This window comes from Babylonia areolata, chromosome 19, assembly GCF_041734735.1.
Source record: "Babylonia areolata isolate BAREFJ2019XMU chromosome 19, ASM4173473v1, whole genome shotgun sequence".
Classification (NCBI taxonomy): Eukaryota; Metazoa; Mollusca; class Gastropoda; order Neogastropoda; family Buccinidae; genus Babylonia; species Babylonia areolata.
This window is the reverse complement of record NC_134894.1, coordinates 57,025,477-57,049,028: the sequence shown is the minus strand read 5'-3', so window position 1 is coordinate 57,049,028 and position 23,552 is coordinate 57,025,477. Positions and strand designations below refer to the sequence as shown.

The 23,552-nt window shown below is 39.8% G+C and overlaps 1 protein-coding gene across 1 annotated transcript in view; it reads right to left on the bottom strand.

Annotated features, from left to right (window-relative positions):
- Nucleotides 1–235: 235 nt before the first annotated feature.
- The window catches only part of LOC143293877 (structural maintenance of chromosomes protein 3-like), a 38,752-nt gene continuing 15,435 nt past the window's right edge, over nucleotides 236–23,552 (bottom strand). Inside the window, exons 12-33 of the mRNA XM_076605205.1 lie at nucleotides 23,343–23,464; nucleotides 22,015–22,159; nucleotides 21,258–21,326; nucleotides 20,522–20,625; nucleotides 19,939–20,038; nucleotides 16,949–17,109; nucleotides 15,342–15,483; nucleotides 14,005–14,155; nucleotides 13,360–13,579; nucleotides 12,805–12,886; nucleotides 11,022–11,213; nucleotides 9,970–10,153; nucleotides 9,463–9,533; nucleotides 8,763–8,852; nucleotides 8,031–8,117; nucleotides 7,321–7,464; nucleotides 6,008–6,079; nucleotides 5,741–5,824; nucleotides 3,866–3,925; nucleotides 3,167–3,344; nucleotides 2,360–2,466; nucleotides 236–1,283 (exon numbers count right to left, since the gene is read on the bottom strand). Of these exons, the coding sequence (XP_076461320.1) occupies nucleotides 1,212–1,283; nucleotides 2,360–2,466; nucleotides 3,167–3,344; nucleotides 3,866–3,925; nucleotides 5,741–5,824; nucleotides 6,008–6,079; nucleotides 7,321–7,464; nucleotides 8,031–8,117; nucleotides 8,763–8,852; nucleotides 9,463–9,533; nucleotides 9,970–10,153; nucleotides 11,022–11,213; nucleotides 12,805–12,886; nucleotides 13,360–13,579; nucleotides 14,005–14,155; nucleotides 15,342–15,483; nucleotides 16,949–17,109; nucleotides 19,939–20,038; nucleotides 20,522–20,625; nucleotides 21,258–21,326; nucleotides 22,015–22,159; nucleotides 23,343–23,464 (2,637 nt within the window). The 3' untranslated portion in view covers nucleotides 236–1,211. The remainder of the gene's footprint in view (nucleotides 1,284–2,359; nucleotides 2,467–3,166; nucleotides 3,345–3,865; nucleotides 3,926–5,740; nucleotides 5,825–6,007; nucleotides 6,080–7,320; nucleotides 7,465–8,030; nucleotides 8,118–8,762; nucleotides 8,853–9,462; nucleotides 9,534–9,969; nucleotides 10,154–11,021; nucleotides 11,214–12,804; nucleotides 12,887–13,359; nucleotides 13,580–14,004; nucleotides 14,156–15,341; nucleotides 15,484–16,948; nucleotides 17,110–19,938; nucleotides 20,039–20,521; nucleotides 20,626–21,257; nucleotides 21,327–22,014; nucleotides 22,160–23,342; nucleotides 23,465–23,552) is intronic.

Genomic DNA, 23,552 nt, shown 5'->3' with positions numbered 1-23,552 from the left:
TGCTGCCTCTGTCAATGTACAAAATAATTAAAAGTGTTTCCGAGAATGGGACACCATGGGAATGAAGTGGTTTTCATGAACAGCTGGATCTGTATGAAAACCGTGTACACACATCCTCCAAAGCCCAAGCAACCTGGACCAATTAGACACACAAACAAAATGACAAACGACAGCTATCGACTGTTCAAGCTCCATTTTAAAATTAGCAGTTTCTTTCTTCTTGGGAAAAATCCTCACTCTGGCAGATGCTTCTCGCCAACTCCTGCGTATCCCCTTCAAAACCTATGAACACAACACAGACGTTTCTTTTCTGGCTATATTTTGTCTGATTTCCACCACTGTGCCTTGAGAAATGGGAAAGGAATATGAAATGCAGCTGAAAAAAGAAAGCATGGCCACAAAGAATAAAAAGGTCAACAGCATCAACTCTTTCAGAATGCTCTAAATGCAGAACCAGATTCACTTCCAAATGGCAAAGTCAAGTTTGAAGATGCAAATACAAACTGATATGGGTGCAAGCATGAAGATATCTAGACTTGAACTACAGTCTGAAAACAATGGTGTTCACCAAGGGTGGGGGCAGCAGAGGGAGGAAATGAGGGCAGTTTCTGTTCATTAATTTATTGATTTTCCCCTTCAACATTCAAACAGGACAAATAGATGCCATAACACAGTGTTAACCAGTCCATCAAAACACAACGGTTTTCTTTCCCTAGAATCACGCTTTTCAAAACAAAGTCAGAAATTACCCGAACAAAGTTTGGCCAATCTTGAAGTGAAACAGTTGATATATGTCCCCATATTCTGCTCACCGTGGACACTTCACACCCGTACACCAACTGTCTCCACAAAATACACTTGTTATGTAAATGTTCCAAGATAAATCTGCAGTATGTGGATTGTTTTCTGCTGTGTGGCAGGCAACAGATTTCGTGACTTGTTTTTCAAATTGTTTGCAGCAATATGTGACATGTGCACATCGGTCCAGGGTTCAGATCAGAGGAGATGCAGAATGAATTTTGTTTGATCTCAACGTAATCCAAATATACTGTTGTTCATGTTGCAGTCAGGATGTCAGAGGGGTCAGCTGCAGCCAATGTACACAGTAAATTCCTTGTGACCCCACTGTTCTCTGCGACACGTGTCTCAACAATCACCTTGATGTGTCTCTTATGCCTCTATTACTTCTGCCCCTAGAGCGGAGGCGATGTTCACGTGTGAGTGTTGTCATCCTCCACAAAATCTCGTGCTTCGTCCCGGGAGACACACTCAACATGACTCACCTGCACACACCCGCATATAAAATGTTATTTATGTCTGTATCGATGACCACAAGAATTCCAAGCATAAATCTTTCGAACAATGACTGGTCTTAGGAATTTCCTGAAAAATACCATCTTTGTCTTTTTTTTTTTTTTTACTATGACATACGACTAACTCACCAAGCCATAATACATAAGTTACACAATCTGTGCATAAACAATTGGTTTAAGTCGTATCCTTAAAAACTGCTGTAATCTTGATACCTTACAATGCAGGTGCTCTAACCACTAAGCCCCCACCACTGACACAAAAAATACATATGCATATGCAATTCAAAGTTTTTCCCATGCAGGTGCTCAAACATTAACTCTTTGAGCTCTGACCACCGCTTTACCGGTGGTGGGGAGGGGTGGCATAATGCCTGGCCACCGGTGTCATGTTTTGCTATTGGTTGACTTATATTGAAGACCCAATCAGAAAAACCGTAATATTCTGACGCCAGCGAACGCAGTACCAACATTGCCGCGCCCCCTCACTGTGTTTTGTGCATGTGCTTTGGATAAAAAAGATTGATTTCTACCATGAAGCGTGCAGAGTCTCAACCTGACACGCCTCCTTTGATCAACTGATTCTGCATGCTCAGATTCATTTTCAACATCAGTATCTGTAGCAAAATCATCTGATTCAAATTCCACCTCACTATCAGAGTAATCCTTGTCATACTCTACTTCCGATAAATCATCAAGCATATCAATTACTTGCTGCGTTGTGTACAGTTGTTTTCTCGCACGTTTTGTCCCTGATTTCTGCCCTGACGGGCCAGGTTGAGACTGCATGCTTCAAGTGTTTACACATCGCTCAACCGGTGGCCGGGCATTATGTCATTTTTCTCTGCCACCGGTAAAGCGGTGGTCAGGGCTCAAAGAGTTTAATACCAATTATTTGCAAATTTTGGCTCAGGAGCTCAGGCAGAAGGGTTAAAATTGCTCAGGAACTCAGGGCTCCAAGGGTTAAGCCACCACTACTGATACAAAAATACATATGTAAAGTACATATTCAGTGGGAGCAAGAAGAGAAGAAAACCACAGGGACTGACCTTATTCCTGAACTTGACACCGTAGAACTTGTCTGCATGTTCCAGCAGTTCTGGTCTGAAGGTTGTGGTGATGAACTGCGCGTCTTGACACAGCTCATGGATCATGTCTGCAACAGTCCATGACCATTATAACCCACACTTCTCAATGAGCGGTCAGTCTTACACAACCACCTTAAAAACACCATTGACTGCCTTAGGGTGTAGTACTTGCATCCATAGTGGTGTCACAGATGGCATCATCAAAAGATGGGAAATAATTCTGGTTGTATCAGTTTGTAGCATCTGAAGTATTTCGGCAACCCTAAAACGTTGCCGTCACTGCCTTGTTCACTTCACAACATTCTGAGAATGTTAATGCTAACAGGCTGGCACGCGAGCAGACAACCGGTCAGTGACTTTGTCAGCATGTGTGCGAGACAGGCCACATATGCCAGGCTGACCAATCATACTGTTCGATTGTGGAGTGACCCAGAATAGCGCACTCTGCTTGGCAAATCACAAAATCACGTGTACAGCGCGTGATGGAATTTTACTTTCGGAGAATGCTATTCCATTCCTTCGTCCGAATCCGTTTTGTGTAGGAATGCGTGAGCATTCCTTCGTCCGGAGAGAGTTAAAACCTGTTTGCAAGGTGAGAGGCACAAACATACAAATAATTACAAACTGTCGATGGAATTTCAAGCCAAAAAAGCTGTCACAGAAACAGTTATGTGTTCCATTCTCTGAGTGTGTTAAAACCTGTTTGTCACGCCAATCAGTGACTCACAATAAACAGAATCTGACACACACAAGACGCAGGACTCTGACCTGCGACAGCCTTTCTGTGCTGAGCATCCAGGGCCTGGTCAATCTCGTCAAAGAGGTAGAAAGGAGCTGGGTCACACTTCTGGATGGCGAAGATCAGGGTCAGAGCCACCAGGGACTTCTGACCACCTGACAACTGCTGCATGTCCCTCATCTCAGCCTTGTTGCCCGTGAAGGACACCTGTCAGGAGAACAGAAAGCGGATGCTAGCTTTGCCCTTTTGTTTGTTTATTTCATAGGTTTTTTGTGTGTGTTTTGTTTTTCTTATAAATTGATGTTCTGGTTGTTTTTATAGCTAGTGGTACCGATTCTCAAATTATTCTGCAGTTATCATTATTATTATTATTATTAATGATAACATTATTATTCTTGGGGGAAAAAAAGCCACTTTGTACAGAGAGATAAAGTACTTTCCCTTGATTATGTACTTGAAGAAAAAAGAATGAAAAAAAAAAGCCTGTTTTCAACAGATAAATAATACAAACAGCTTCCCAAAACTGTATCTGAAGAAAAATAGATAATCAAATAAAACAAAGAGCTTCATGCAATTATGTATTGAAAGAAAACGGGACAAAATCACTTATTTTCTTATGGTGAGTCTGAATCTGTAAGATCATTCATCTAGAATTATGAACCCAACAAATGTCAAGCTGAAACTGTACATTCACACAGCATATGATAAAATATCTATACTAGGAATACCTTGATTCCAACACCTGTGAACTGTTCTACCAACGGAACAGACACCTGTCCCTCCTCTCCCTGCAAACACAGACATATTCAGAAATTACACACACTGAAAGATATGCAATGCCAGGTAGCATGACTATATAGCTCATATGATGGGAACTGTCATAATAGCCACAAACTGTGATCACTCCATAAGAACTGTATATAAGATATAAAATCACATGAGAGAGAGAGAGACAGACAGGTGGGGGGGGGGGGAGAAATCTGAATGAGAATGTGAGTATGCAAGTGTGGGTGTGAGCACAGGTGACAAAGTTCATTCAAGTACACAAGTAATAATTTACTTCATCAATGTGGTGTAACAGTAAGGCATACAGAGAGGGAAAGCAAAGTAAACCATAGTGTATAACCTTATTTCTGAACTTGACACCACATAACCTGTCCGCTTATATCCTTGGACATTCTGATGTTAACTTGGCTTTGTACTATGGACAAATTACACAAACTAAAAATATAGGAAATTTCATTCTGATATGACATCTCAACTATGTCCAAGAAATGGTCTTAGATTTTTAAATATTATCTGCCCCCACTATCCTTCTGTTTGCTTATGCTTCCCTTCCCTTCCATTTTCTTAATAATCACAAAGAAACATGCAAAATACACACACACATAATCCTTACCAAGTTATCTAGTTTAACCCTTTCGCTGCCAGGAAAATAAGATTTAAGTGAAATCTATTTGCCAGGGTTTTTTCACAAAAAACGGGTATAAATTTTCAAAAAATTCTGTGCTCTTTGTTATTGGAGAAAGACCCATAAAAGTATATATTTTCTGAAAGGTAAATGAATAAAGAATACAAAACACATGCTGTTTTCCCATTTTATATATTTTTAGTGACATGCTGTTGTTTTGAAATCAGTGTTTTGTTTTTTGTCACATTTTCAACTTGTTCATTACAAACATTAGTCAGGTAATTTGCACAAAAACATCATATTTTCTGGACAAATGGATATCTGAAAACACAAAATTATACTAGAACAACCACAATATATATATATTTTTTTAAGAGATAGATACACAATACATTGTGACTTCTCCAAGTGATAAGATGGATGTGAGGCCACGCCCCCTCAGTCTCCACCCCCCTCCTCCTCATCCCTCTCACACGGTCACTTGATTCAGTTCTCATCAGACCGCGTTGGCTGCGTGCCAAGACTATCGCTCTGCTGCTAATTTGGTCATCTGTCGTCTGCTAAGATCTGTACAGCCGGCATCACTCACTGACAGTCGCATCGTGGCCACTCTCTTCATTATTCATTTATTTTCTATCAGATCGTCCTATAAATGTTCATCTCTATCTTCTCCTTCGAATTTACGCTTCAATTCTTTCTGAGCATCAGCTAAAGAAAGAAATCATGGTTGATTTAGTTCGTCACGATCGCATGTCTTGAGCACGGCGTCAGTCCGACATTTTGTTTAGCGAGCGAGGAGAGAAGTCAGGCAAACACTTGGACAGTGACCCAACCAAAACGTTCAAATAAAGGACTGCTTCATGACGTAGATGGGGTTTCTAGCTATGAATAGAATCTAGAGAGATTCCCCAGGCTAAAGCTACCACTATTTTTGCCAAGGAAGTGAATGCAAACCAGGGAAAAGTCGGAATATTTCGATGACGAGTTATCTCGTCATGCAGGCAGCGAAGCATACATGCTTGCCATGACGAGTTATCTCGTCATGCAGGCAGCCTAGGGGTTAATAAACTGGCTGTTTAAAACACATTCTGTGCAACTCAAACGAAACACACTTCCTCTATCTCTCACACACACATGCATTCAAAACTAAGAAACTGTGTCATGCAGACATCACCCACACTGTCATACAAACCTCAGGCTCTCCCTTCTTCATCACCAACACTGCATGCCCTTGTGGAACCAGCTTCTTGAAAATTTCACTGAAGTATTTAGAAACCTGAGAAAGAACGAAAACATACATCAATCTGAACCAGCCCGAAAAGGTACACAATATGCACACATATATTACAGTAAAAAAACCCAACACACCTACATTTAGGAAAAAAAAAGTGTATACTATGTTTATGAATGAAATGTCTATGCATGTATTCATGTGTGCAAAAAGTGAAAAAATACCCACCTGTTTAAAAGTGAGCTGAATGGCTTCATATTTGCGATGATCCAACGCGTCCATCAAGTCGTGAACAATAGACTGCAAGAGAGATTCAAATAGTTTGAAAAATATGCCAACCTCTCGATTAAGTCATGAACAACAGACTGCAACAGAGATCCAAATATATAGAAATATATGTCAACTTCCATTTTAGTCAGGAACAACTGACTGCAACAGAGATCAAATGGGTTGAAAATATGCCGACCTCTCAATTAAGTCATGAACAACAGACTGCAACAGAGATCCAAATATATTGAAAGATGTCAACCCTCTTCATTAAGTAATGAACAACAGACAGAGATTCAAATATGTTGAATAATATGTCAATCTCTCTTTCACAGCAAAAAAAATTCATAATCAACTTTTCAACTTCAGAAAATAAAACGATAAAATAAATGCAATTTCGGTGTAAGCAGTTTCTCAGAAAATGCTATGGACAGTTACTGCGTTTGGTCAAATCCATATACGCTACACCACATCTGCCAAGCAGATGCCTGACCTGCAGTGTAACCCAATGCGCTTAGGCCTTGAGAAAAAAAAAAGAAAAAAAGAAAGAAAAGAAGAAGAAGAAAAAAAACCCACATAAATTAAAAAAAATATTCTAAAAATGTATAAGGCGCAAAAACTTGATGAAGTCAACTCTAAGCTCACAAAAAAAAAAAAAAGACAATAAGGATGATAAATAAGCATATAAATGTAAAACATGCAGACACACATTCACACATACACACATGCATAACAGATATGCAACAAACATGCAGTTTCAGAGATATGAAAGCACAATCAAATGCACATAAACGTACATGAGCCCCAACACACACACACATTATTCCACACACTCATTTCTAGGCTATGTATCGCAGCTTCCACAGCACAGACACACACACACACAACACAAACACACACTTTTGTACAAGCACACACAAACATATGCCCATATCCCCCACCCCCAACCCCACACACATATATACAAGTATATATATGCACACCCACACATTCCAATATTCCACTACTCCCACAGTGTAGACATGCATACACCCACATACCTCATCCTCTACACACAGAGCTCTCCTGACGTGTAGACATACTCCCTTGCACACGCACACACAAACACACACATTTCATAAAGACTTCTAACTGGTTCTGACAATGGAAACTTATGAAAAAAAAACTGGTTTTGACTATGGAAAATCATATGAAAAAAACAACCCAAAAAACAATTAACAATGGAAAATTACAGCAACAAAACAGAAGAAAAAGACTGATGTAATGTGACTCACCTCATGAGCCCGGTCCAGCTCCTCTTTTCGTTTGATCAGCTTTTCCTTCTGGTCTGAGAAGTTGACAAACTGGTCCATGGCTTTCTTGTTCACATGGCTGTAGCGTTTCAGCTCCGTGTTGCACTGTTCCAACTTCTTGAACAGCTGTAAAGAAAATGACATGATTCTGAACACAAAATGAACAAATAATAAACATCACTGTTAAGATTCTCAAATGAACGCCGTTAAGTGTAAAACAAATTCCATCTGATGCTTACGTTTTAAAAATTACAAGTTTTCTTTTTCCTCTGAAACAGCAGTTATTTATCATAATATAACTGATTTGATGCCAATTCTGCACTATTACCAGGACTTACCTGAATTCAGAGCTTTATAACTATTCAGTTTGATCAGATGGATTAAGTTATAAATCTGTGCCTCGTCCACTTTCCTCCAACAGGAAAAAGAATAGAGTTGCAACTCACGAAATAATGTCTTTTTTTTTTTTTTCAAAGGCAAAGAACAATATAATTCACTGTTCTACTAATATCAACTAAGGATTTTCTGAAGGCAATCAAGAGAGATACATATTCAGAACTTGAATATCGCCAATATTGGTTCTCAAACACGAAAATGTGAAATTTAAACTGCTGGTCATCTGATGAAGCAGAGGAGGGAGGAAGGAACAGGCAAGAGACAGCACAGACAGCAAAACAGACAGTAATAATTACCTGCTTCAAACTGAAATTCTGGTATTTTTCAAACGCATCACTGGGTAATGATCCAAGCTCCCTGATTTTCCGCATGCAGTCCTCTTTCTGAACAGAAAACATCATAAACTGAAATACACAAGGAAAAAAACATATATTTCATAAAAAAAGTATTTCATAAATCAGTTATTTTTATATAATCTTTCCCCCCCCCCCTTTTCACTGCTGTATTTTATGTACCATGTCAGTAGCAATACCCTTTGCCACTCATCCTAGATCCCCTAAACACAGTACACACCTTGGCTTGTTTTGTCACAGTTCCAACACTAGCGGTCCACGGGAGATTGAAAGTCACCATGAGACAGGGCACAGACCCTGTACTGCTTACGGGTCGATATAATGCTGTTCAGTGGAGCTTGTTCTGATCAAACATGCACGGGGCACCACCAACTGACTCACTTCTGACAACAGTAACTGCTTATTCGTTCAGCTGCCACTTCCCCAGAATGAACACAGCCACCACATTTCTCTCATGAATTCACTGACAAGCAAGACACTAAAAAAAAAACCTCATCACAAGACGCTTGAAATGTTAGTTAATTTTCAACCCTCTCAAAGGCACATTTGTGAAGTGAATATGGTCCCTGTCTTCTAATGAGTATACAGCAAAGCTGTAAAAAACAGAGTAAAATAAAATATAACAGATATGCACAATGATGCACACACTACTAAACAGTTACTGCTTCTCTTGACCTTTTTCAGAAGCAAACTTTGCTTGTTGGTCATCTTTTCCAGTTCCTTGGCATCTTCCTGGATTTTTTCTTGAGCTTCCTTTTCTTGACCCTGCAAGAAAAGAAAAAAAGACTACATACCGATAGTCCAACACTGTACATCATATTTCTAAAACCTTGCCACTAATACTCAAAACGGACCACATGGCCTATCTTATCAAGCCAGTTCCCAAAACAATTGCTAGCTAATACCGTCAGGGAACTGCAACTGAAAAATCCATTTCTTTCTCTGAAGTTTTCCCTTCTGATGCTCTGCGTGTTTTCCCATAATCTGCACAGTTTAGGCATTTGAAAACAAAATACATTTTAAATAAGTTTAAAATAAAAAATAGAGGGGGGTGGGAGGGGGGAGTAGAAAGAAAATCCATGCCCTTCACTGTCTGTTTCTGTATAAATTGGTAGCCCAGTGTCCCACAGCAATAATTTTTTTTCTTTTTAAATCACTCTGTCTTTCAATGCTCCCCAGTTCATTTTCAATCCGTTTTTCATTACTCCATTGTCCTTCCACGGTCGTTCGGTGTAGTTTTTATATCTCACAATTGCTTGACTTTTTCTTTTCTGTTTCACCATGTGTTCCCAGAGTTACTTGTCACCATCAGTGTGGCCGTGTTCTGTATTCTCCACTGAAAGCACTCCTCAGAAAGATGACAGAATGTTCTCACCTTCCAATGCTCCATCTCTGTCTGTTTCTTCTTCTGCTCCTTGTTCAGTTTGCCAATATGGGAGTCTTGTTCTGCAGATTGAAAATCACTATTTAGTGAAGAGAAGAATGAAGATGACAATAACAGCATCAAAACAATGAAAAAAAAAAAAAAAAACCTATAAAGAGAAGAAAGATAACAACAGCAGTATCTAAAGTAAACCATATTTTTCGGTTTCCCAAACAAAAAGACCCTTCTTTGTAGAATGTATAGAATTATTTTGCAACGAAACCAGATCATACTGCTTGTAGCAAAGCTGACTGCAAAGGTCACATCAGAGTTGTCATCGCATTAATCAAAAACAAACCTACTTTAGAACACAACTTTTCAGCCATTTTTATTCCAAGAACAAATCAATCAAGCAATCAAAACACATACAGACACATGCATTCGTTCACACAACAGCACACCCGTTCGTCCACACATAAAAATACCCGCAAAAAAACACACACACACACAAAGAGTTACCTTTGCCCTGTCCCTTCATTTCTGAGAGACGCTGGTCCACTGAAGACAGCTGATCACGCAGTTTATCCAGCTTTTTGTTCTTTTCTTCAGGTGATGCTTCTTGCATGTCTGCCATCAGCCTGTCTCGCTTTTTTATCAAGTTATTGCTCAAAAGGTTCTCCAGCTTGTTCTTCTCCCCTTCAAGCTGCACAACAGAAACAGAAAAACCTATAAAACAGCTGACATAATCATGAATCACTTGAAATGAAGGTGAAATGAAGAATATCCCTACGATCACAAAAAGATGACAGAAAGCTGGGACTAATTCAACTTATTTGCAAAATATTTTCTTCCCAATGTCTCACATGCACACACAATTCTTCAAATTACCTTGAAACTGTTTTCTTTCTAAGATTTGGATATGGATGTACAATAAAATTAATAGAGTGTGTGCGCATGTGCTATAAAAATAGTTCCGACAACTTGTATTTAAAATTCTGAAACACAAAATATTGAATACTGTTTTTTTAATGACAGCACCCCAATCTTTCTGATTGCCTGCAGCAAATAAACTGAGTTTGTGGAACAGTTTTACTGTGAAAAAAAAAGAAAGAAAAAACGTATGCAATGGTTAATAAGATAATTTATGATACAAAACTGATCCAATTAACAGCTCTGATGTCTATAAATGAAAGTCAGGATGTACAAACAGGCTGCTTATGATGAACAGATCTTTTGACACAGTGTTTGATCAATTCCAGGAATTCAAAAATTTTTCATCAAATAAACGAATTCTACAAATTTCAAGAGAATAGCCACTAATGCTAATTTTCTTCGTTTTCGACTGTCAGACTTCAGCATTCCAGTTGTGAAGCAACATAGTTTTTTTTGTTGTTTTTTTGCAGTGATGAACTCTGCAGTGCATCGCAAGAACTCTGGGCATTGATGTATAATGTTGCTATGCCCCCAGGGGTACATGAAATAAAATTCTTGCCTTGCTATCAGACTATGTAAAGGGGGAACCACAAACCAAGCCCGGAAAGGAGGAACTGCAAACGGAGCCCACCACCCACCTTGATGCGTTCCTGCCAGACAGCGCGGTTCTCATGTGTGAGCTGTGCGATCTGGTCGCTGAGGTGGTCCACCTCCTTCTGGTCCTCCATGGTCAGCTGGGACTGCAGGTCCGTGCCCAGCTCCTCCTTCAGGGCCTGGGCCTGCCCCAGCATCGCCTGCAGGCTGGACTGTAGGCTGGTCACACTCTTCCCCTGCACACCCACACATGCCAACCCCTGTTAAGTGTTTCTTGGAACAATCAGGAAATCTGGTAGGAACATTTTGAATTTGGTAGGAACACTCGGACATTTGGCGCAAATTCTGTTCCTGCCGCTGCTTCTTTACAGCTGACACATCTGTGGCACTGTGTTGCTTCCCTGGTCTTTGTTTGTCTTGTTTCTCACAATCCAAATCCATAGCTGACTACTCTGTTTCAAGCTCCTTGTTCCTTTCTTGAATATATATATGATAGTCGTGTCCGATTATGACCATCAGAACAGCAGAGGAGGCAACTGCTGTTCTGACTATTTGGGCTAGAATTTGATTATAGTGGAGAGTGTCTTGCCCAAGTTAAATCCCCACTCTCTCGGCCAAGAGGGTTTTAGGACAGTCGGCGTTAACCAGCCCACAAGGCTGCAGCACTAAGAGCCAGTGCAATTTTGCCTCCTAGTCTGAGAGTCATAATCTTTAACAAAAGACTAAGCTGTAAATGATTTCCCATTGACTGGAGAAGCCATTGATAATACAGCTCTCACTTTGCTGTTGGCCCAAATGTAAACTTATGTCAATCTGTGATATAAGCCGAGTGTTGGGCCTTCTTGCACTTCATAGCTTAATACACCGGGCACAGATGCTGTTCAACCAAGATGCAACTTGATTTGGACACCTTCTCTCTTGTTCAAGCAAACAATTATGCTGATTGGTCCACTGACTCAATGCTGTTTCAATAAAAACAAACATGTGATTAGCGGAGCATCATCACGTGAGACTGAAGTTAGTAGTGACTGCCCTGGCCTTGTGATCGATAAGTCTAGAGTGTCTGGATAATGTTACGACAAGAAAGCATGTGACCACGCTATGTAGTCAAAAATGAACTCGTCTGAACAATTTTGACACTGGCATAACGTTGGAACAAACTGCGACTGAGCATAACAAGATAAGGCAAAATCCTAACAGTTGGCATCTCTGCACACCACAACAGGACATTTCAGGTTCAGTTTCTGTTTCAAGAAGTCACACTCTTCACCATAATATCACACATCTGATGTGGTGTGATGGCCTACAGGTAACGCGTCTGCCTAGGAAGTGAGAGAATCTGAGCACACTGGTTTGAATCCCGGCACAGTCGCCAGTATTTTCTCCTCCTCCACTAGACCTTGAGTGGGGGTCTGGACACTAGTCAATTGTATGAGACGATAAAGTGAGGTCCTGTATGCGGCATGCATTTAGCACACGTAAAAGAACCCACGGCAACAAAAAGGTTGTCCCTGGCAAAAGTCTGTAAAAAAAAAATCCACTTTGATAAGAAAACAAATAATAAAAAACTACAGGCAGGAAAAAATACAAAAAAAAAAGGGTGGCGCTCTCAGTGTAGCTATGCGTTCTCCCTGGGGAGAGCAACCCAAATTTCACATTGAGAAATCTGTTGTGACAAAAAAGAGTTATACAACACAATAATACAATATGACAACGATGATCATGATAATGACAGTGATGTTAGCAATGATGTCAACCGTAATGACACTGAAACACATTGAACCACCAGCAATGCCCAGTCAGGCAATAGCTACTATCAAGTCCCACCTTTGACGGTTTTGCTCTGTCCAACTGCTGAAGTTCTTCTTTGGCAAGTCTTACTTCTGCCTGCATCTTCTCATAGTTGTCTCTGAAAACCAGGCAAAGAAAAAAATCATAGCAAAATCAGACAAAGTATAAAAAAATAAATAAATAAAATCAACTAGTAAAAGTACAAAATCTGAAGAGTCTGAAATGACCACTCATTTTTTTTTCTTCCATTATCATCTAAACCACAAAAAAGCATCATTATCTAACAGTTACAAGCTGACAATCCACAGACAAAAATCACCAATAAACTTTTCATCCACTCGTCCATAATGAAAGATACATCATAATCCAACCATAAAAAGCCAACTCTTTCATAATGAAAGACACATCATAATCCAACCGTAAAAAGCCAACTCGTTCATTATGAAAGACACATCATAATCCAACCGTAAAAAACCTACTCATTCATAATGAAAGACACATCATAATCTAACCGTAAAAAAGCCTACTCTTTCATAATGAAAGACACATCATAATCCAACCATAAAAAAGCCGACAATGTACTCTCCTCACCTCTGCTTGCTGTTTTTGGTCTCATTGGTCTGCATCTTAGAGACGAGCTGAGTGATCTGCCCTTCCAGTTCCTCCAGCTGGGTGCGGTGCTCACCGTACTCCTGTTCCTGCGCCTCCAGCGTCTTCATCAGCTGCAGCTTCGACTTCTGCAGGTCAAGGCGAGATCGACGTGTGTCATAGAAACCTCCAGTCAGCGCACCCCGTCTGCTGACCTGGTCCCCTGGAACAGAAGGAACATGAAAATTAATGTGTTCATTTATGGGCAGTGTGGATGCTGTTGTTATCAACGAATGAAAACTAAAATAAACAAGTTCTTTTATGGGCCGAGTATACCGTTATCTAAAATACTGAAATAAAGTTCCATGTTATCATGTTAAAAAAGTGCAAACATTCTAATTTACACACCAAACAAAAATAGTAGCAGGCATCTGTCAATCAGTGTTAATCGTTAGTGGACAGCCTTATAATAATAATGGGCATTTGTATATCACGCTAAGAGCACAGGACATTTTACTTTACAAGAAACATTTAAATTACATACAAAACGAACCACTTATGACCACTCTCTCTCTCGCCCTACCCCCACCCCACCCCCATACATATGAAGTTGACAGATATTAACAAAAATACATAAGAGACACTGACCATCAAGTGTAATGCAGTCCAGATTCTGTGTGCGGGCAATCTGAGTGGCCACTTCCATACTGCGTGCTATCAACGTCTTCCCAAACACGTGCTTCATGGCCGGGGCGTACACATCTTGGTATGTCAGTTTGCTGATCATGGGAATTGCTTCCTGTTCAGAGGCAACGTACTAAGTGATGAGGGTTAGTTGTTTTTTTCTTACATGAAGACAAAAAAACCCAAAACCTGTGATGCCTGTTATAAACACTTCTTCTTCTTTTTCTGTGTTCATGGGCTGCAACTCCCACATTCACTTGTATATGCGCGAGTGGGCTTTTACGAGTATGACCGTTTTTAACCCGCTATGTAGGCAGCCATACTCTGCTTTTGGGGTTGTGCATGCTCGGTATGTTCTTGTTTCCATAACCCACCGAACGCCGACATGGATTACAGGATCTTTAACGTGCACATTTGATCTTCTGCTTGCGTATACACACGAAGGGGGTTCAGGCACTAGCAGGTCTGCACATATGTTGACCTGGGAGATTGGAAAAATCTCCACCTTTACCCACCAGGCGCCATCACCGTGATTTGAACCCGGGACCCTCAGATTGAAAGTCCAACGCTTTAACCACTCGGCTATTGCGCCCGTCATTATAAACGCTTAACTGGTTACATTTCTACCAACCTTCCATTTGTTCTTATTCAAACTGCACACACCTGGGTAGTTAACACGTGATCAAAACTTCACATCTTCTCTATTTATCTATCCCATAGTCTCACAGACCGTGGGGGTACCACACATTTGGCAACCAGCCTCCTCCATCCCTTGCGGTTGTTGGTCTTCTCTATCATGTTCTTATAAAACTGACAACTGACACCACCAAACAATGTATTCTTACACTGACAATTTAGACTTTTGCATCTGTTTGCATCTTACTTTTTATCAGAGTTGACTTCTCCACAAGAAAAGAACTCTTTGTACTAACACAAATGATACAAACTTCGATGGTATTTTTTTTTTACATGTTAAGTACCGTAGAACTAAGAACATCAAGTGAAGTTCTTCTATTCATACACTCAGTGTTGTGTCAGGGTACCGGGTAGCTACTTACAAACTCTAGTGTTGTGTCAGGGTACCGGGTAGCTACTTACAAACTCAGTGTTGTGTCAGGGTACCGGGTAGCTACTAATACACTCACTGTTGTGTCAGGGTACCGGGTAGCTACTAATACACTCACTGTTGTGTCAGGGTGCCGGGTAGCTACTTCTACACTCACTGTTGTGTCGGGGTACCGGGTAGCTACTTCTACACTCACTGTTGTGTCGGGGTACCGGGTAGCTACTTCTACACTCACTGTTGTGTCGGGGTATGCGGTATCTCTGGCATCCAGCCTGTTGAGTGGCATAAAAGTGACCTCCCCTGCCAATCCCAGGCGATTCATCTCCTGTAGTATTCTTGTGCCTGTCTTGTCCGTGTCCACGATGTGGTGGAATAACCTGATCAAATCAAAAGTAATCATTTTCCATAACACTGTCATCGTTTCAAGCAATAACTTATACATCACAAGTAAGTATTTTAACAGTACACTGATTCTTTGTTGACCTTCCAAGCAAATAAGGAGGAAGATGAGGACAAAGGCAAAATTAATTGAATAAAAAAAAAAGAAAAAGTTTTTAAAGTGAAAATAAACTAAGAATCAAATCTGCCACTTTTCATCATTCTAACTCAAAGCCTTACAGGTGATAGAAAAATAAAAATTAATATAAAAAATTCAACACGGCATAAGAAGGAAAACATATCACAAGATAAAAACCCAACCACATAATAAATGTTTTCTAAACAAACAAAAACACTTGGTATAAATGACTAGTTTCAAATAACTCACTATACTGCTGAAATTGCCAAGCAGTCTCCCTTTAGCTTTCAATGCTGCCAAGTAAATGCCAGAGTTGAAGGATACAGACAGTAAAGCAAACATAGGGAGTTTGTACTACACTCCCTGTTTGGTTACAAACACTTACCATGTCAAACTGATGCAAACTAGGCCTGGTGGGCCTGTTTTTTTTTTTGTTTTTTTTTGGGGGGGGTTGCCAAAAGTCTTGGCTAACTCAGTAACAAGACAACCCACTATTAGTCCACTACCTGGACAACCCGCTATTTGTCCACTATCTGCTAGCCAGTCAAACACAACTTCCAACCGGAATAAGGACTAGTTTCCGTGGCCACTATTCACCGAGATTAGTAGATTATCTGGTTTCTCTGTCTTTGCTCACCTTTGATGCAGCTGAAATGTAATTTTCTTGCACGCTTGTTGTTTGAACTGGGTGGCTTTCTGGGATACTTCCGTCTCAGAATTTAAGTCATTAACATCATTTGCATAAGCTTCTTGATGTTTCATGTTTTGTTTCTCTTTGCTCTCAGTGAGTCTCCATCTTTCTTCACTTTCTCTGTGGGGCTCAAAGATTTTTGGGAATAACTTGTTCCAATAACCATGCCTTGCATGTTAGTGCAATGGCACACCCCGTGAGGCTGGGACAGTGGACAATCTCAGATCCCGTAGCGCATGTGTTCTCCCGTTTGCAAATGGGGTGATGTGTCTTTGGGGATAGATGGTTGAGGGAGAACTCGACCTATACTCAAAAGATTGTTTAGTTTTTACCTGTTGAATACATGTAAACAACTCAAAAGATTGTACAGTTGTTTTGTATGTTTACCTCATGAGTACACAAAAAGGTTGTATGGTTGCTGTTTTTACCTGGTTAGTACAAATAAAAACCTCAAAGTATCGTGCAGTTGTTTTCAAGTGGTGAGTACATATGGAAAAACTCAAAAGATTGGGCAGTTGTTTTTATCAGGCGAGTATACATGAAGAACACAAAAGATTGGGCAGTTGTTCTTATCTGGTGAGTACACATAAACAATTAAAAAAAACTGTGCAGTTGTTTTTTGGGTTTTTTTTACCTGGTGCCTGCTGTGACCTCCACACAGGTGAAGAATGTTTTCTCACAGTCAAAGACTTCTATCATGACTCCATGGTAACCAGATATCACTTCTGGAAAGCGGTTCTGTTCCCTGAAGCTCTGCAGCACTCTGTTCACGCTGTCAATGCCATTCAATAATGCCTGGAAAACAAGAGAAAGTCAACAGTTTAAAGGAAATTTTCTATCTAAAATAATGTTCAAGTAAACTAAAAAAATCTTGGTAAAAGTCGACTTACTTGGGATAAAAGAGGTGACATATCGAGCCACAAGCTCTTCTTCAGGCAAATGAAATGAGTGAGTGACAGACAGAAAGGTACAGACAGAGAGGGAGAGAGAGTAAAGTTCAGGAAAGGAAAGTGATGAGAAGTCACAGGAAAGGACACAAAGCAGGGTGAGTAGAACTGTCAGTGTGAATGTATGAGGGAAAGAAAGGGTTCTGAAAGGGAAGGGTGAGGGAAGATGGGCAGGGGGTGAGAGGGCAGGAGTGGGGGAAGGGGGTGGAAGAGACTGTTAGTGTTAGGGACATACTAACAAGGAAGTAAAATAATAAGTGAAAAAAAAAAAATAAATAAAAAAAAAAAAAAAAAAATAAATAAATAAAAAATATAAATAAATAATTTTTTTTTTTAAATATATAAAATAAATAATAATAATAATAATAATTAAATAAATAAATAGATAAAAGAATAAATAAATAAATAATTAAAAAAAAATATATATATATATATACACACACATATGCATACATACATGGACATATACACACACACATATATATAATTGAAAAAATAAAAATAGAAATAACTAAATAACTAAATAAAAAAGGATAAATGGATAAATAAATAAATATAAACAAAAGTAAATAAATAAATTAAAACAACAGCAAAACAACAACAACCACACACACATACATACACACACACACACACACAAAAAGAACAAAAAAAAAAACAAAAGAAAAAAACCCACACACACACGCACAAACACGCACATATACAGAGGAAAACAAAACAAACCACACACACACACACACACACAGAGGAATATATAAATAGATAAATACAATAAAATAAAATAAAATAATAAAGTATATATACAAAAAACGGGATGAGTGGTGGTGGATAAACAGAGGAAAAGAGAAAGAGGGCAAGGATCAGAAAGGGGTTAGAGAATGCCTGGAAGACCGCTGCCATCACTCTTTGGTGTTGAGTCCAGCTGGGGCGAGGGTACCAAGGTGGGCAATCACGGTGGACTCCATGAAGCGCCGGTACAGGCCAGTGGACTGGTTCTGCCAGACAGCAGCGATCCTCGCATGGGCAAAACTGTGAAGGGGGCTGTTGAAATGGGTGCCCGCTGGGTCACTACAGCCAAGGCGCATGGAGCGCAGGTGTTCAGTGAAGCGCTCGTTCAGGCTGCGGTAGGTTTCACCAGTGTACTTTTTGGCACAAAGGGTGGAAGTGAGGATATACACTAGGTTCTCGGACTGGCAGTCGAAGTGCGCCCTGACTGTGAATTTCCCAGTGGGACCCGTGAGGGTGGTGGAAGTATCCACGAAGGGGCATGTTTTGCACTCCTTCCGGCCACAGGGACTGGTACCAGGAGGGAGAGGGGGCCCAGATCTACAAACAGCAGCTTGCACCAAGTGGTCCCTTAGGTTGGTGTCTCTCTTGAAGGCAATGAGGGGTGGGCGGGGAAATATCTCACTCAAGCGGGTGTCAGACTTAAGAAGGTGGAAACTGTTGAGAAGGATGCTGCGTACAGGGAGGTTGTGGGGGTGAAAGGTCAGGACAGCTGCAATACGCTCATCCTTTTCTGTGTGTTCTCGGGGCATCAGTGCCTGGGAACGGGGGATGGCACGGGCCTTATCAAGGCCTCTCTGGATCAAGGCCTCAGGGTACTGTCTGGCTAGAAAAAAGCCAACCATCCTCTCAGCCTGATGTTCAAAATCCAGCTCATCACTACAGATGCGTCTGAGCCGAAGGAACTGGGAGAAGAGAATGCTGTTTTTGCAGGCCTGGGGGTGACTGGAGGAGTACAAGAGGTACGAATGTGAGTCAGTCTCATACTTACCGTGACCCACTAGTGCAGACTCCGGTAAGGGTCTGACATTCCTGTCCTGTGCAAACTACTTTCCGCCTATGCGGAGAAAATGAAAGTAGCTACAGCCGATAACCTCCCGGAAGTAGGTAACCTCCCCTTTGCCCCCCCTGACTAGCGCCCTCTTTTTCTGGCAGCCATTATGACTCCTGTTCCTGTGCTCTTCATACGGCTAATTTTTTTCGTATTTTCTGTCTGTCTGTCGATTCTCTGGCGTTCTTGTTTTTTGTCAAATTTTGTCTTCAACCAGGTCACATAATTATATGGTTTGATTGGGAGATCAGGCTAAAATTAAGGCGCGATTGCAATTGATTCACGGACACTCTGGGCCCTCTAATATTAACACATATTTCAGGGTTCCTCAAATCATCACTCTCCCATAACTGACCTTAAATTTGAAATATGGCAACTGCCTTGAAAGTGACTTGAAGACATTAAATTCTACAGAATGGTGTATAATAAGTTCAATGACAGTGCCAAGCCAACCAGGAAATCCAAAACATGTGATTTCATCCATGGTATATTTCTACAACCTCAACACAGGAACTCAGTACAGCGCAAATCCAGATTAATACACTGATGCGACAACAATGAAGAAGTGCTATGTCCCTGTCAATGTCTGTGTTTTCTGTAACAGGTAAGTACGCTTCTTTCACATTTTCCCACCAATCCCACAATCTCTTTGTCCTCACCAGTACCTTCTCCTCCCAAACGCTTTAACAATTTTCTGTACAGTATAAGTTTGTTGTTTTTTTCTTCTTCTTTTTTTTCTTTTTTCTTTTTTTTTTAATAGAAAAACAAACAAACAAATAAAAACAACAACAATCTACAAAAAGTAGAAAACAAAGCTTGTCAAATCTGGCCACAACTCACCTTGCCAGTAAGAGAACGTAGCGCATGTTCCTTCTTCTGCAATTCTTCCCTGGCAGCATTCAGAGACTGCTGTAGAGAACTCTCGGTTCGCCATAGTGTGCTGTAGACCACAAACAGCAAAACATGACACAAAGCTGTATCGCCACATCTGTTAGAAATTACCTGTCAAAGAAATATATCCCCAAACCTCACCAAAACACACACAAAATACTGACATGAAAAACATTTTTGATCAATACTATTCAAAACATTTCAATTCATAACTGAAGCAGAATATGAGTAAGCCATGCCTGTTGAAGCAGAATGAGGAAAAGCCACATGTGTTCAGGTAGAATATTTTTCCACATCAGCACTAACTTCTCTTTCTACATGAACAAAGTCCCTTTTCAAGATTTATGAATCTTTACAAAAGATGGTTTTGCTCAACCATACAGAACTTAGTTTATCACCTTTTTTTTTCCATTACTCAAAGCCTCTTCCTGATCAGAAAAGCTGTACCGTGTGTTTGCCATCCAAAGTAAGGGGTGATACATGATACCGTCATATTGCTCCATGAGATATGGTGAAAGGGGGGACCACTTACTTTCTCTGGTTCTGCAGGCCGTCTTTCTGCACCCGTAACTCTTCCAGCTCTTTGCTCGCTTTGTCTATCAGAGCCTTGTGTTTCTCTAAATTTTCTGTTAAACGCTGCAACATATCATGCATATGTTGCACCATCAACAACATTACCCTTCCCCTGGAGACATATCAAAATTCAAATTTAAACAAATTAATATTGAACTATTCGCTTCTCAAAATTTTCTGTAAAACGCTGCAACAGATCCTGCATATACTAAACTGTCAACAAAATCATGCTTCCCCTAACGACATATCAAATTAAAATTTAAACAAATTCAACTATTCAAAACCATGTTTTATCATGCAAGATGTTTCTTGATAAAAAGTTATGATAATTTTCATACATGCATATACATTTCGGGATTGGCTTTATGCTATCATTTTTTTAAAGTGTCTTGAACAGATTTGTTATTAAAAATTTTTTCTCAAACTTCTTTATGTCATGAGATAATTCTTTCTGTGGTACCTTGTTCTAGCTTTTTGTTCTTTTGTTGGTTATTCCTTTTTTTTGGTTTTGTTTGTTCTTTATCAATTATGAATTTAGACTGAATTTCATATCACAAGAGTTAACAGACTGGACATGTCAACAGAACTGATATATAGTTTTCATGCACATAAACTCTCCCCCTTCTCTTCACACACACACACATACATACATGGCACCTAGTCACAAAAGTTTTAAAATACTGCAAATAGCTTACTTCTATAGTTCCTCTCAGCTGAACTGTTTTATTTTCATCTTGTCCACTGCCTTCTTGTAATATTCGAATCTGCAACATAATACAGGTATTGTCAGGAATTAATTTTACACAATATCGACAAAAGAAATGTATCTGTAACCAATGACTCATACAAACATGCACACACAAGAATGATAAAACATTTTCCTTCTTCTCAGTCATGCTGTTGTCTTCGTTTAAACAAGAGAAAACTGCAACAATATCCATGCAAACTTTTGCCATACCAAAATTAGATTCTCAACCAAACACAAGTGGTCTGTCAAGTACCTGTGATCTAAAAATCTTACACAGAACGATGTTGTACTTGTTTAACCTGTCTTTCCATCAATGGGACCACCACAGCACAGATGAAGCAAAAAAAAAAAAAACAAGGAAAAACCTAGGCACTGGCAGCTGAACAAAGTAACATCTGGAAGCAACAGGGGCAGTTTAGTGAATTACAGATAAATAAAAAAAATTAAAAAAATAAACAAAACACCAGGAATGTTAACAATAACAATAATAATGGACATTTATATAGCGCCTTCCAACACTCAAGTACAGTTTCTAGTAGACCACCATGCCTAAAAAGCCTGTTTGACCTTCCATCAGGAGCTAATAATGTGCCATTTTAAAAATATACCTTTCAAACACACACACACATGCACTTGCACAAACACAATCAAACCAGGATATATTTCAGAAACCTGCTTTCTTCAAAAAAAGGATAAAAATTTACCTGGTCCTCTTTGTCTTTTATGGCTTTGTTCAACGATCGCAGTTCTTTCTTTATCCACGAGTCACGGTCCTCTCTGGATGCAAAGTGACTCCCTCTTCCCTGCTTTGCGTACAGGTCTTTCCGCTTCTGTTCTGCTGATTGCAATCTGGAAACAGTTCAATGAATAAGAAATTCATTTTAATCAAAAGAAGAGATGAAAAAGCACTGAAAATAAAAACAGAATATACCAATTTCCACTCCCAGATTTTACGCTGTTAAATTCACCTCATGAGAAGAGATGGAAAAGCACTGTAAATAAAAATAGAATATATCAATTTTCCAGTCCAAGATTTTATGTTGTTAAACTAAAAATAACAACATGAACTTAAATGACCAGGACCACAAAGATTTATTACAGATCTGTGATTCCACTAACTGAAAACTACTGCTGAACTATAAACAAACACATCCATCAGATGCTACTCATAATGTTCATTCAGAACGGTCATAGCCCAAAGTTCAAAATGAAACAAAGGCAACATCTGGACTCAATCAGAGTTCATGTCTAACACAAGAAACCAACAAGTGTACACAAAGACAAGACAAAACATTGCTGAATGACAAAAGTTATGATCAGTGTCTTTTAACTCACTCGGGACCACAAGTTTTCTCCCTTGCTTTTCCCCACAGACGGCCCATTTGTAAGGGTTTGGAAAAAAATTACAAAAAATACAAAATACTGTGTAAGAAAATGAAACTTTCAGAACTAGTTAATTATGTGTTGAGCTATTACATATAAAAAAAAAATATCAAATTTCTCATCTTATTTTTTACAGTTTTGCCATATGTAGAAAATACTGCCAATTTTTCACCCCGAATCACCATACCCATGCTCGCTTTCTGCATTAAATTCGCTTTCTTCTTCGTCATCATCCGCCTCTTCAATGTCCGACCCTTCAGTTTGTAGCATTTCAAGTACTTTGGCAACCCTAAAATGTTGCCGTCACTGCCTTGTTCGCTTCACAACATTCTGAGAAGAGCCCGCTTTGCTAACAGGCTGGCACGCGAGCAGACGACCGGTCAGTGAATTTGTCAGCGTGTGTGCGAGACAGGCCACATATCCCAGACTGACCAATCATACTGTTCGATTGTGGAGTGACCCAGAATAGCGCACTCTGCTTGGCTAATCACAAAATCACGTGTACAGCGCATGATGGAATTTTACTTTCGGAGAATGCTATTCCATTCCTTCGTCCGAATCCGAATACGTTTTGTGTAGGAATGCATGAGCATTCCTTCGTCCGGAGAGAGTTAACAGAGAAGAAAATATAATTATATGTAGTACTTACTCAGCTGCAAATCCTTCCTCCTGCTCCTTCTTCTGTTCATACTCTGCTGCGACAGATTCCAACTGTCCTTGTGTTTGCTGTATACGCTGTGTCACTTTCTGCAGCTCTGTTTCTGCCTTTTTCTTTAAAACAAAGGAAAAAAAAAAGAAAGAAAGGGAAGATGATAACAGACAGAAAAGAAGGGAGATGAATAAGAATAGCCAGAGAAAC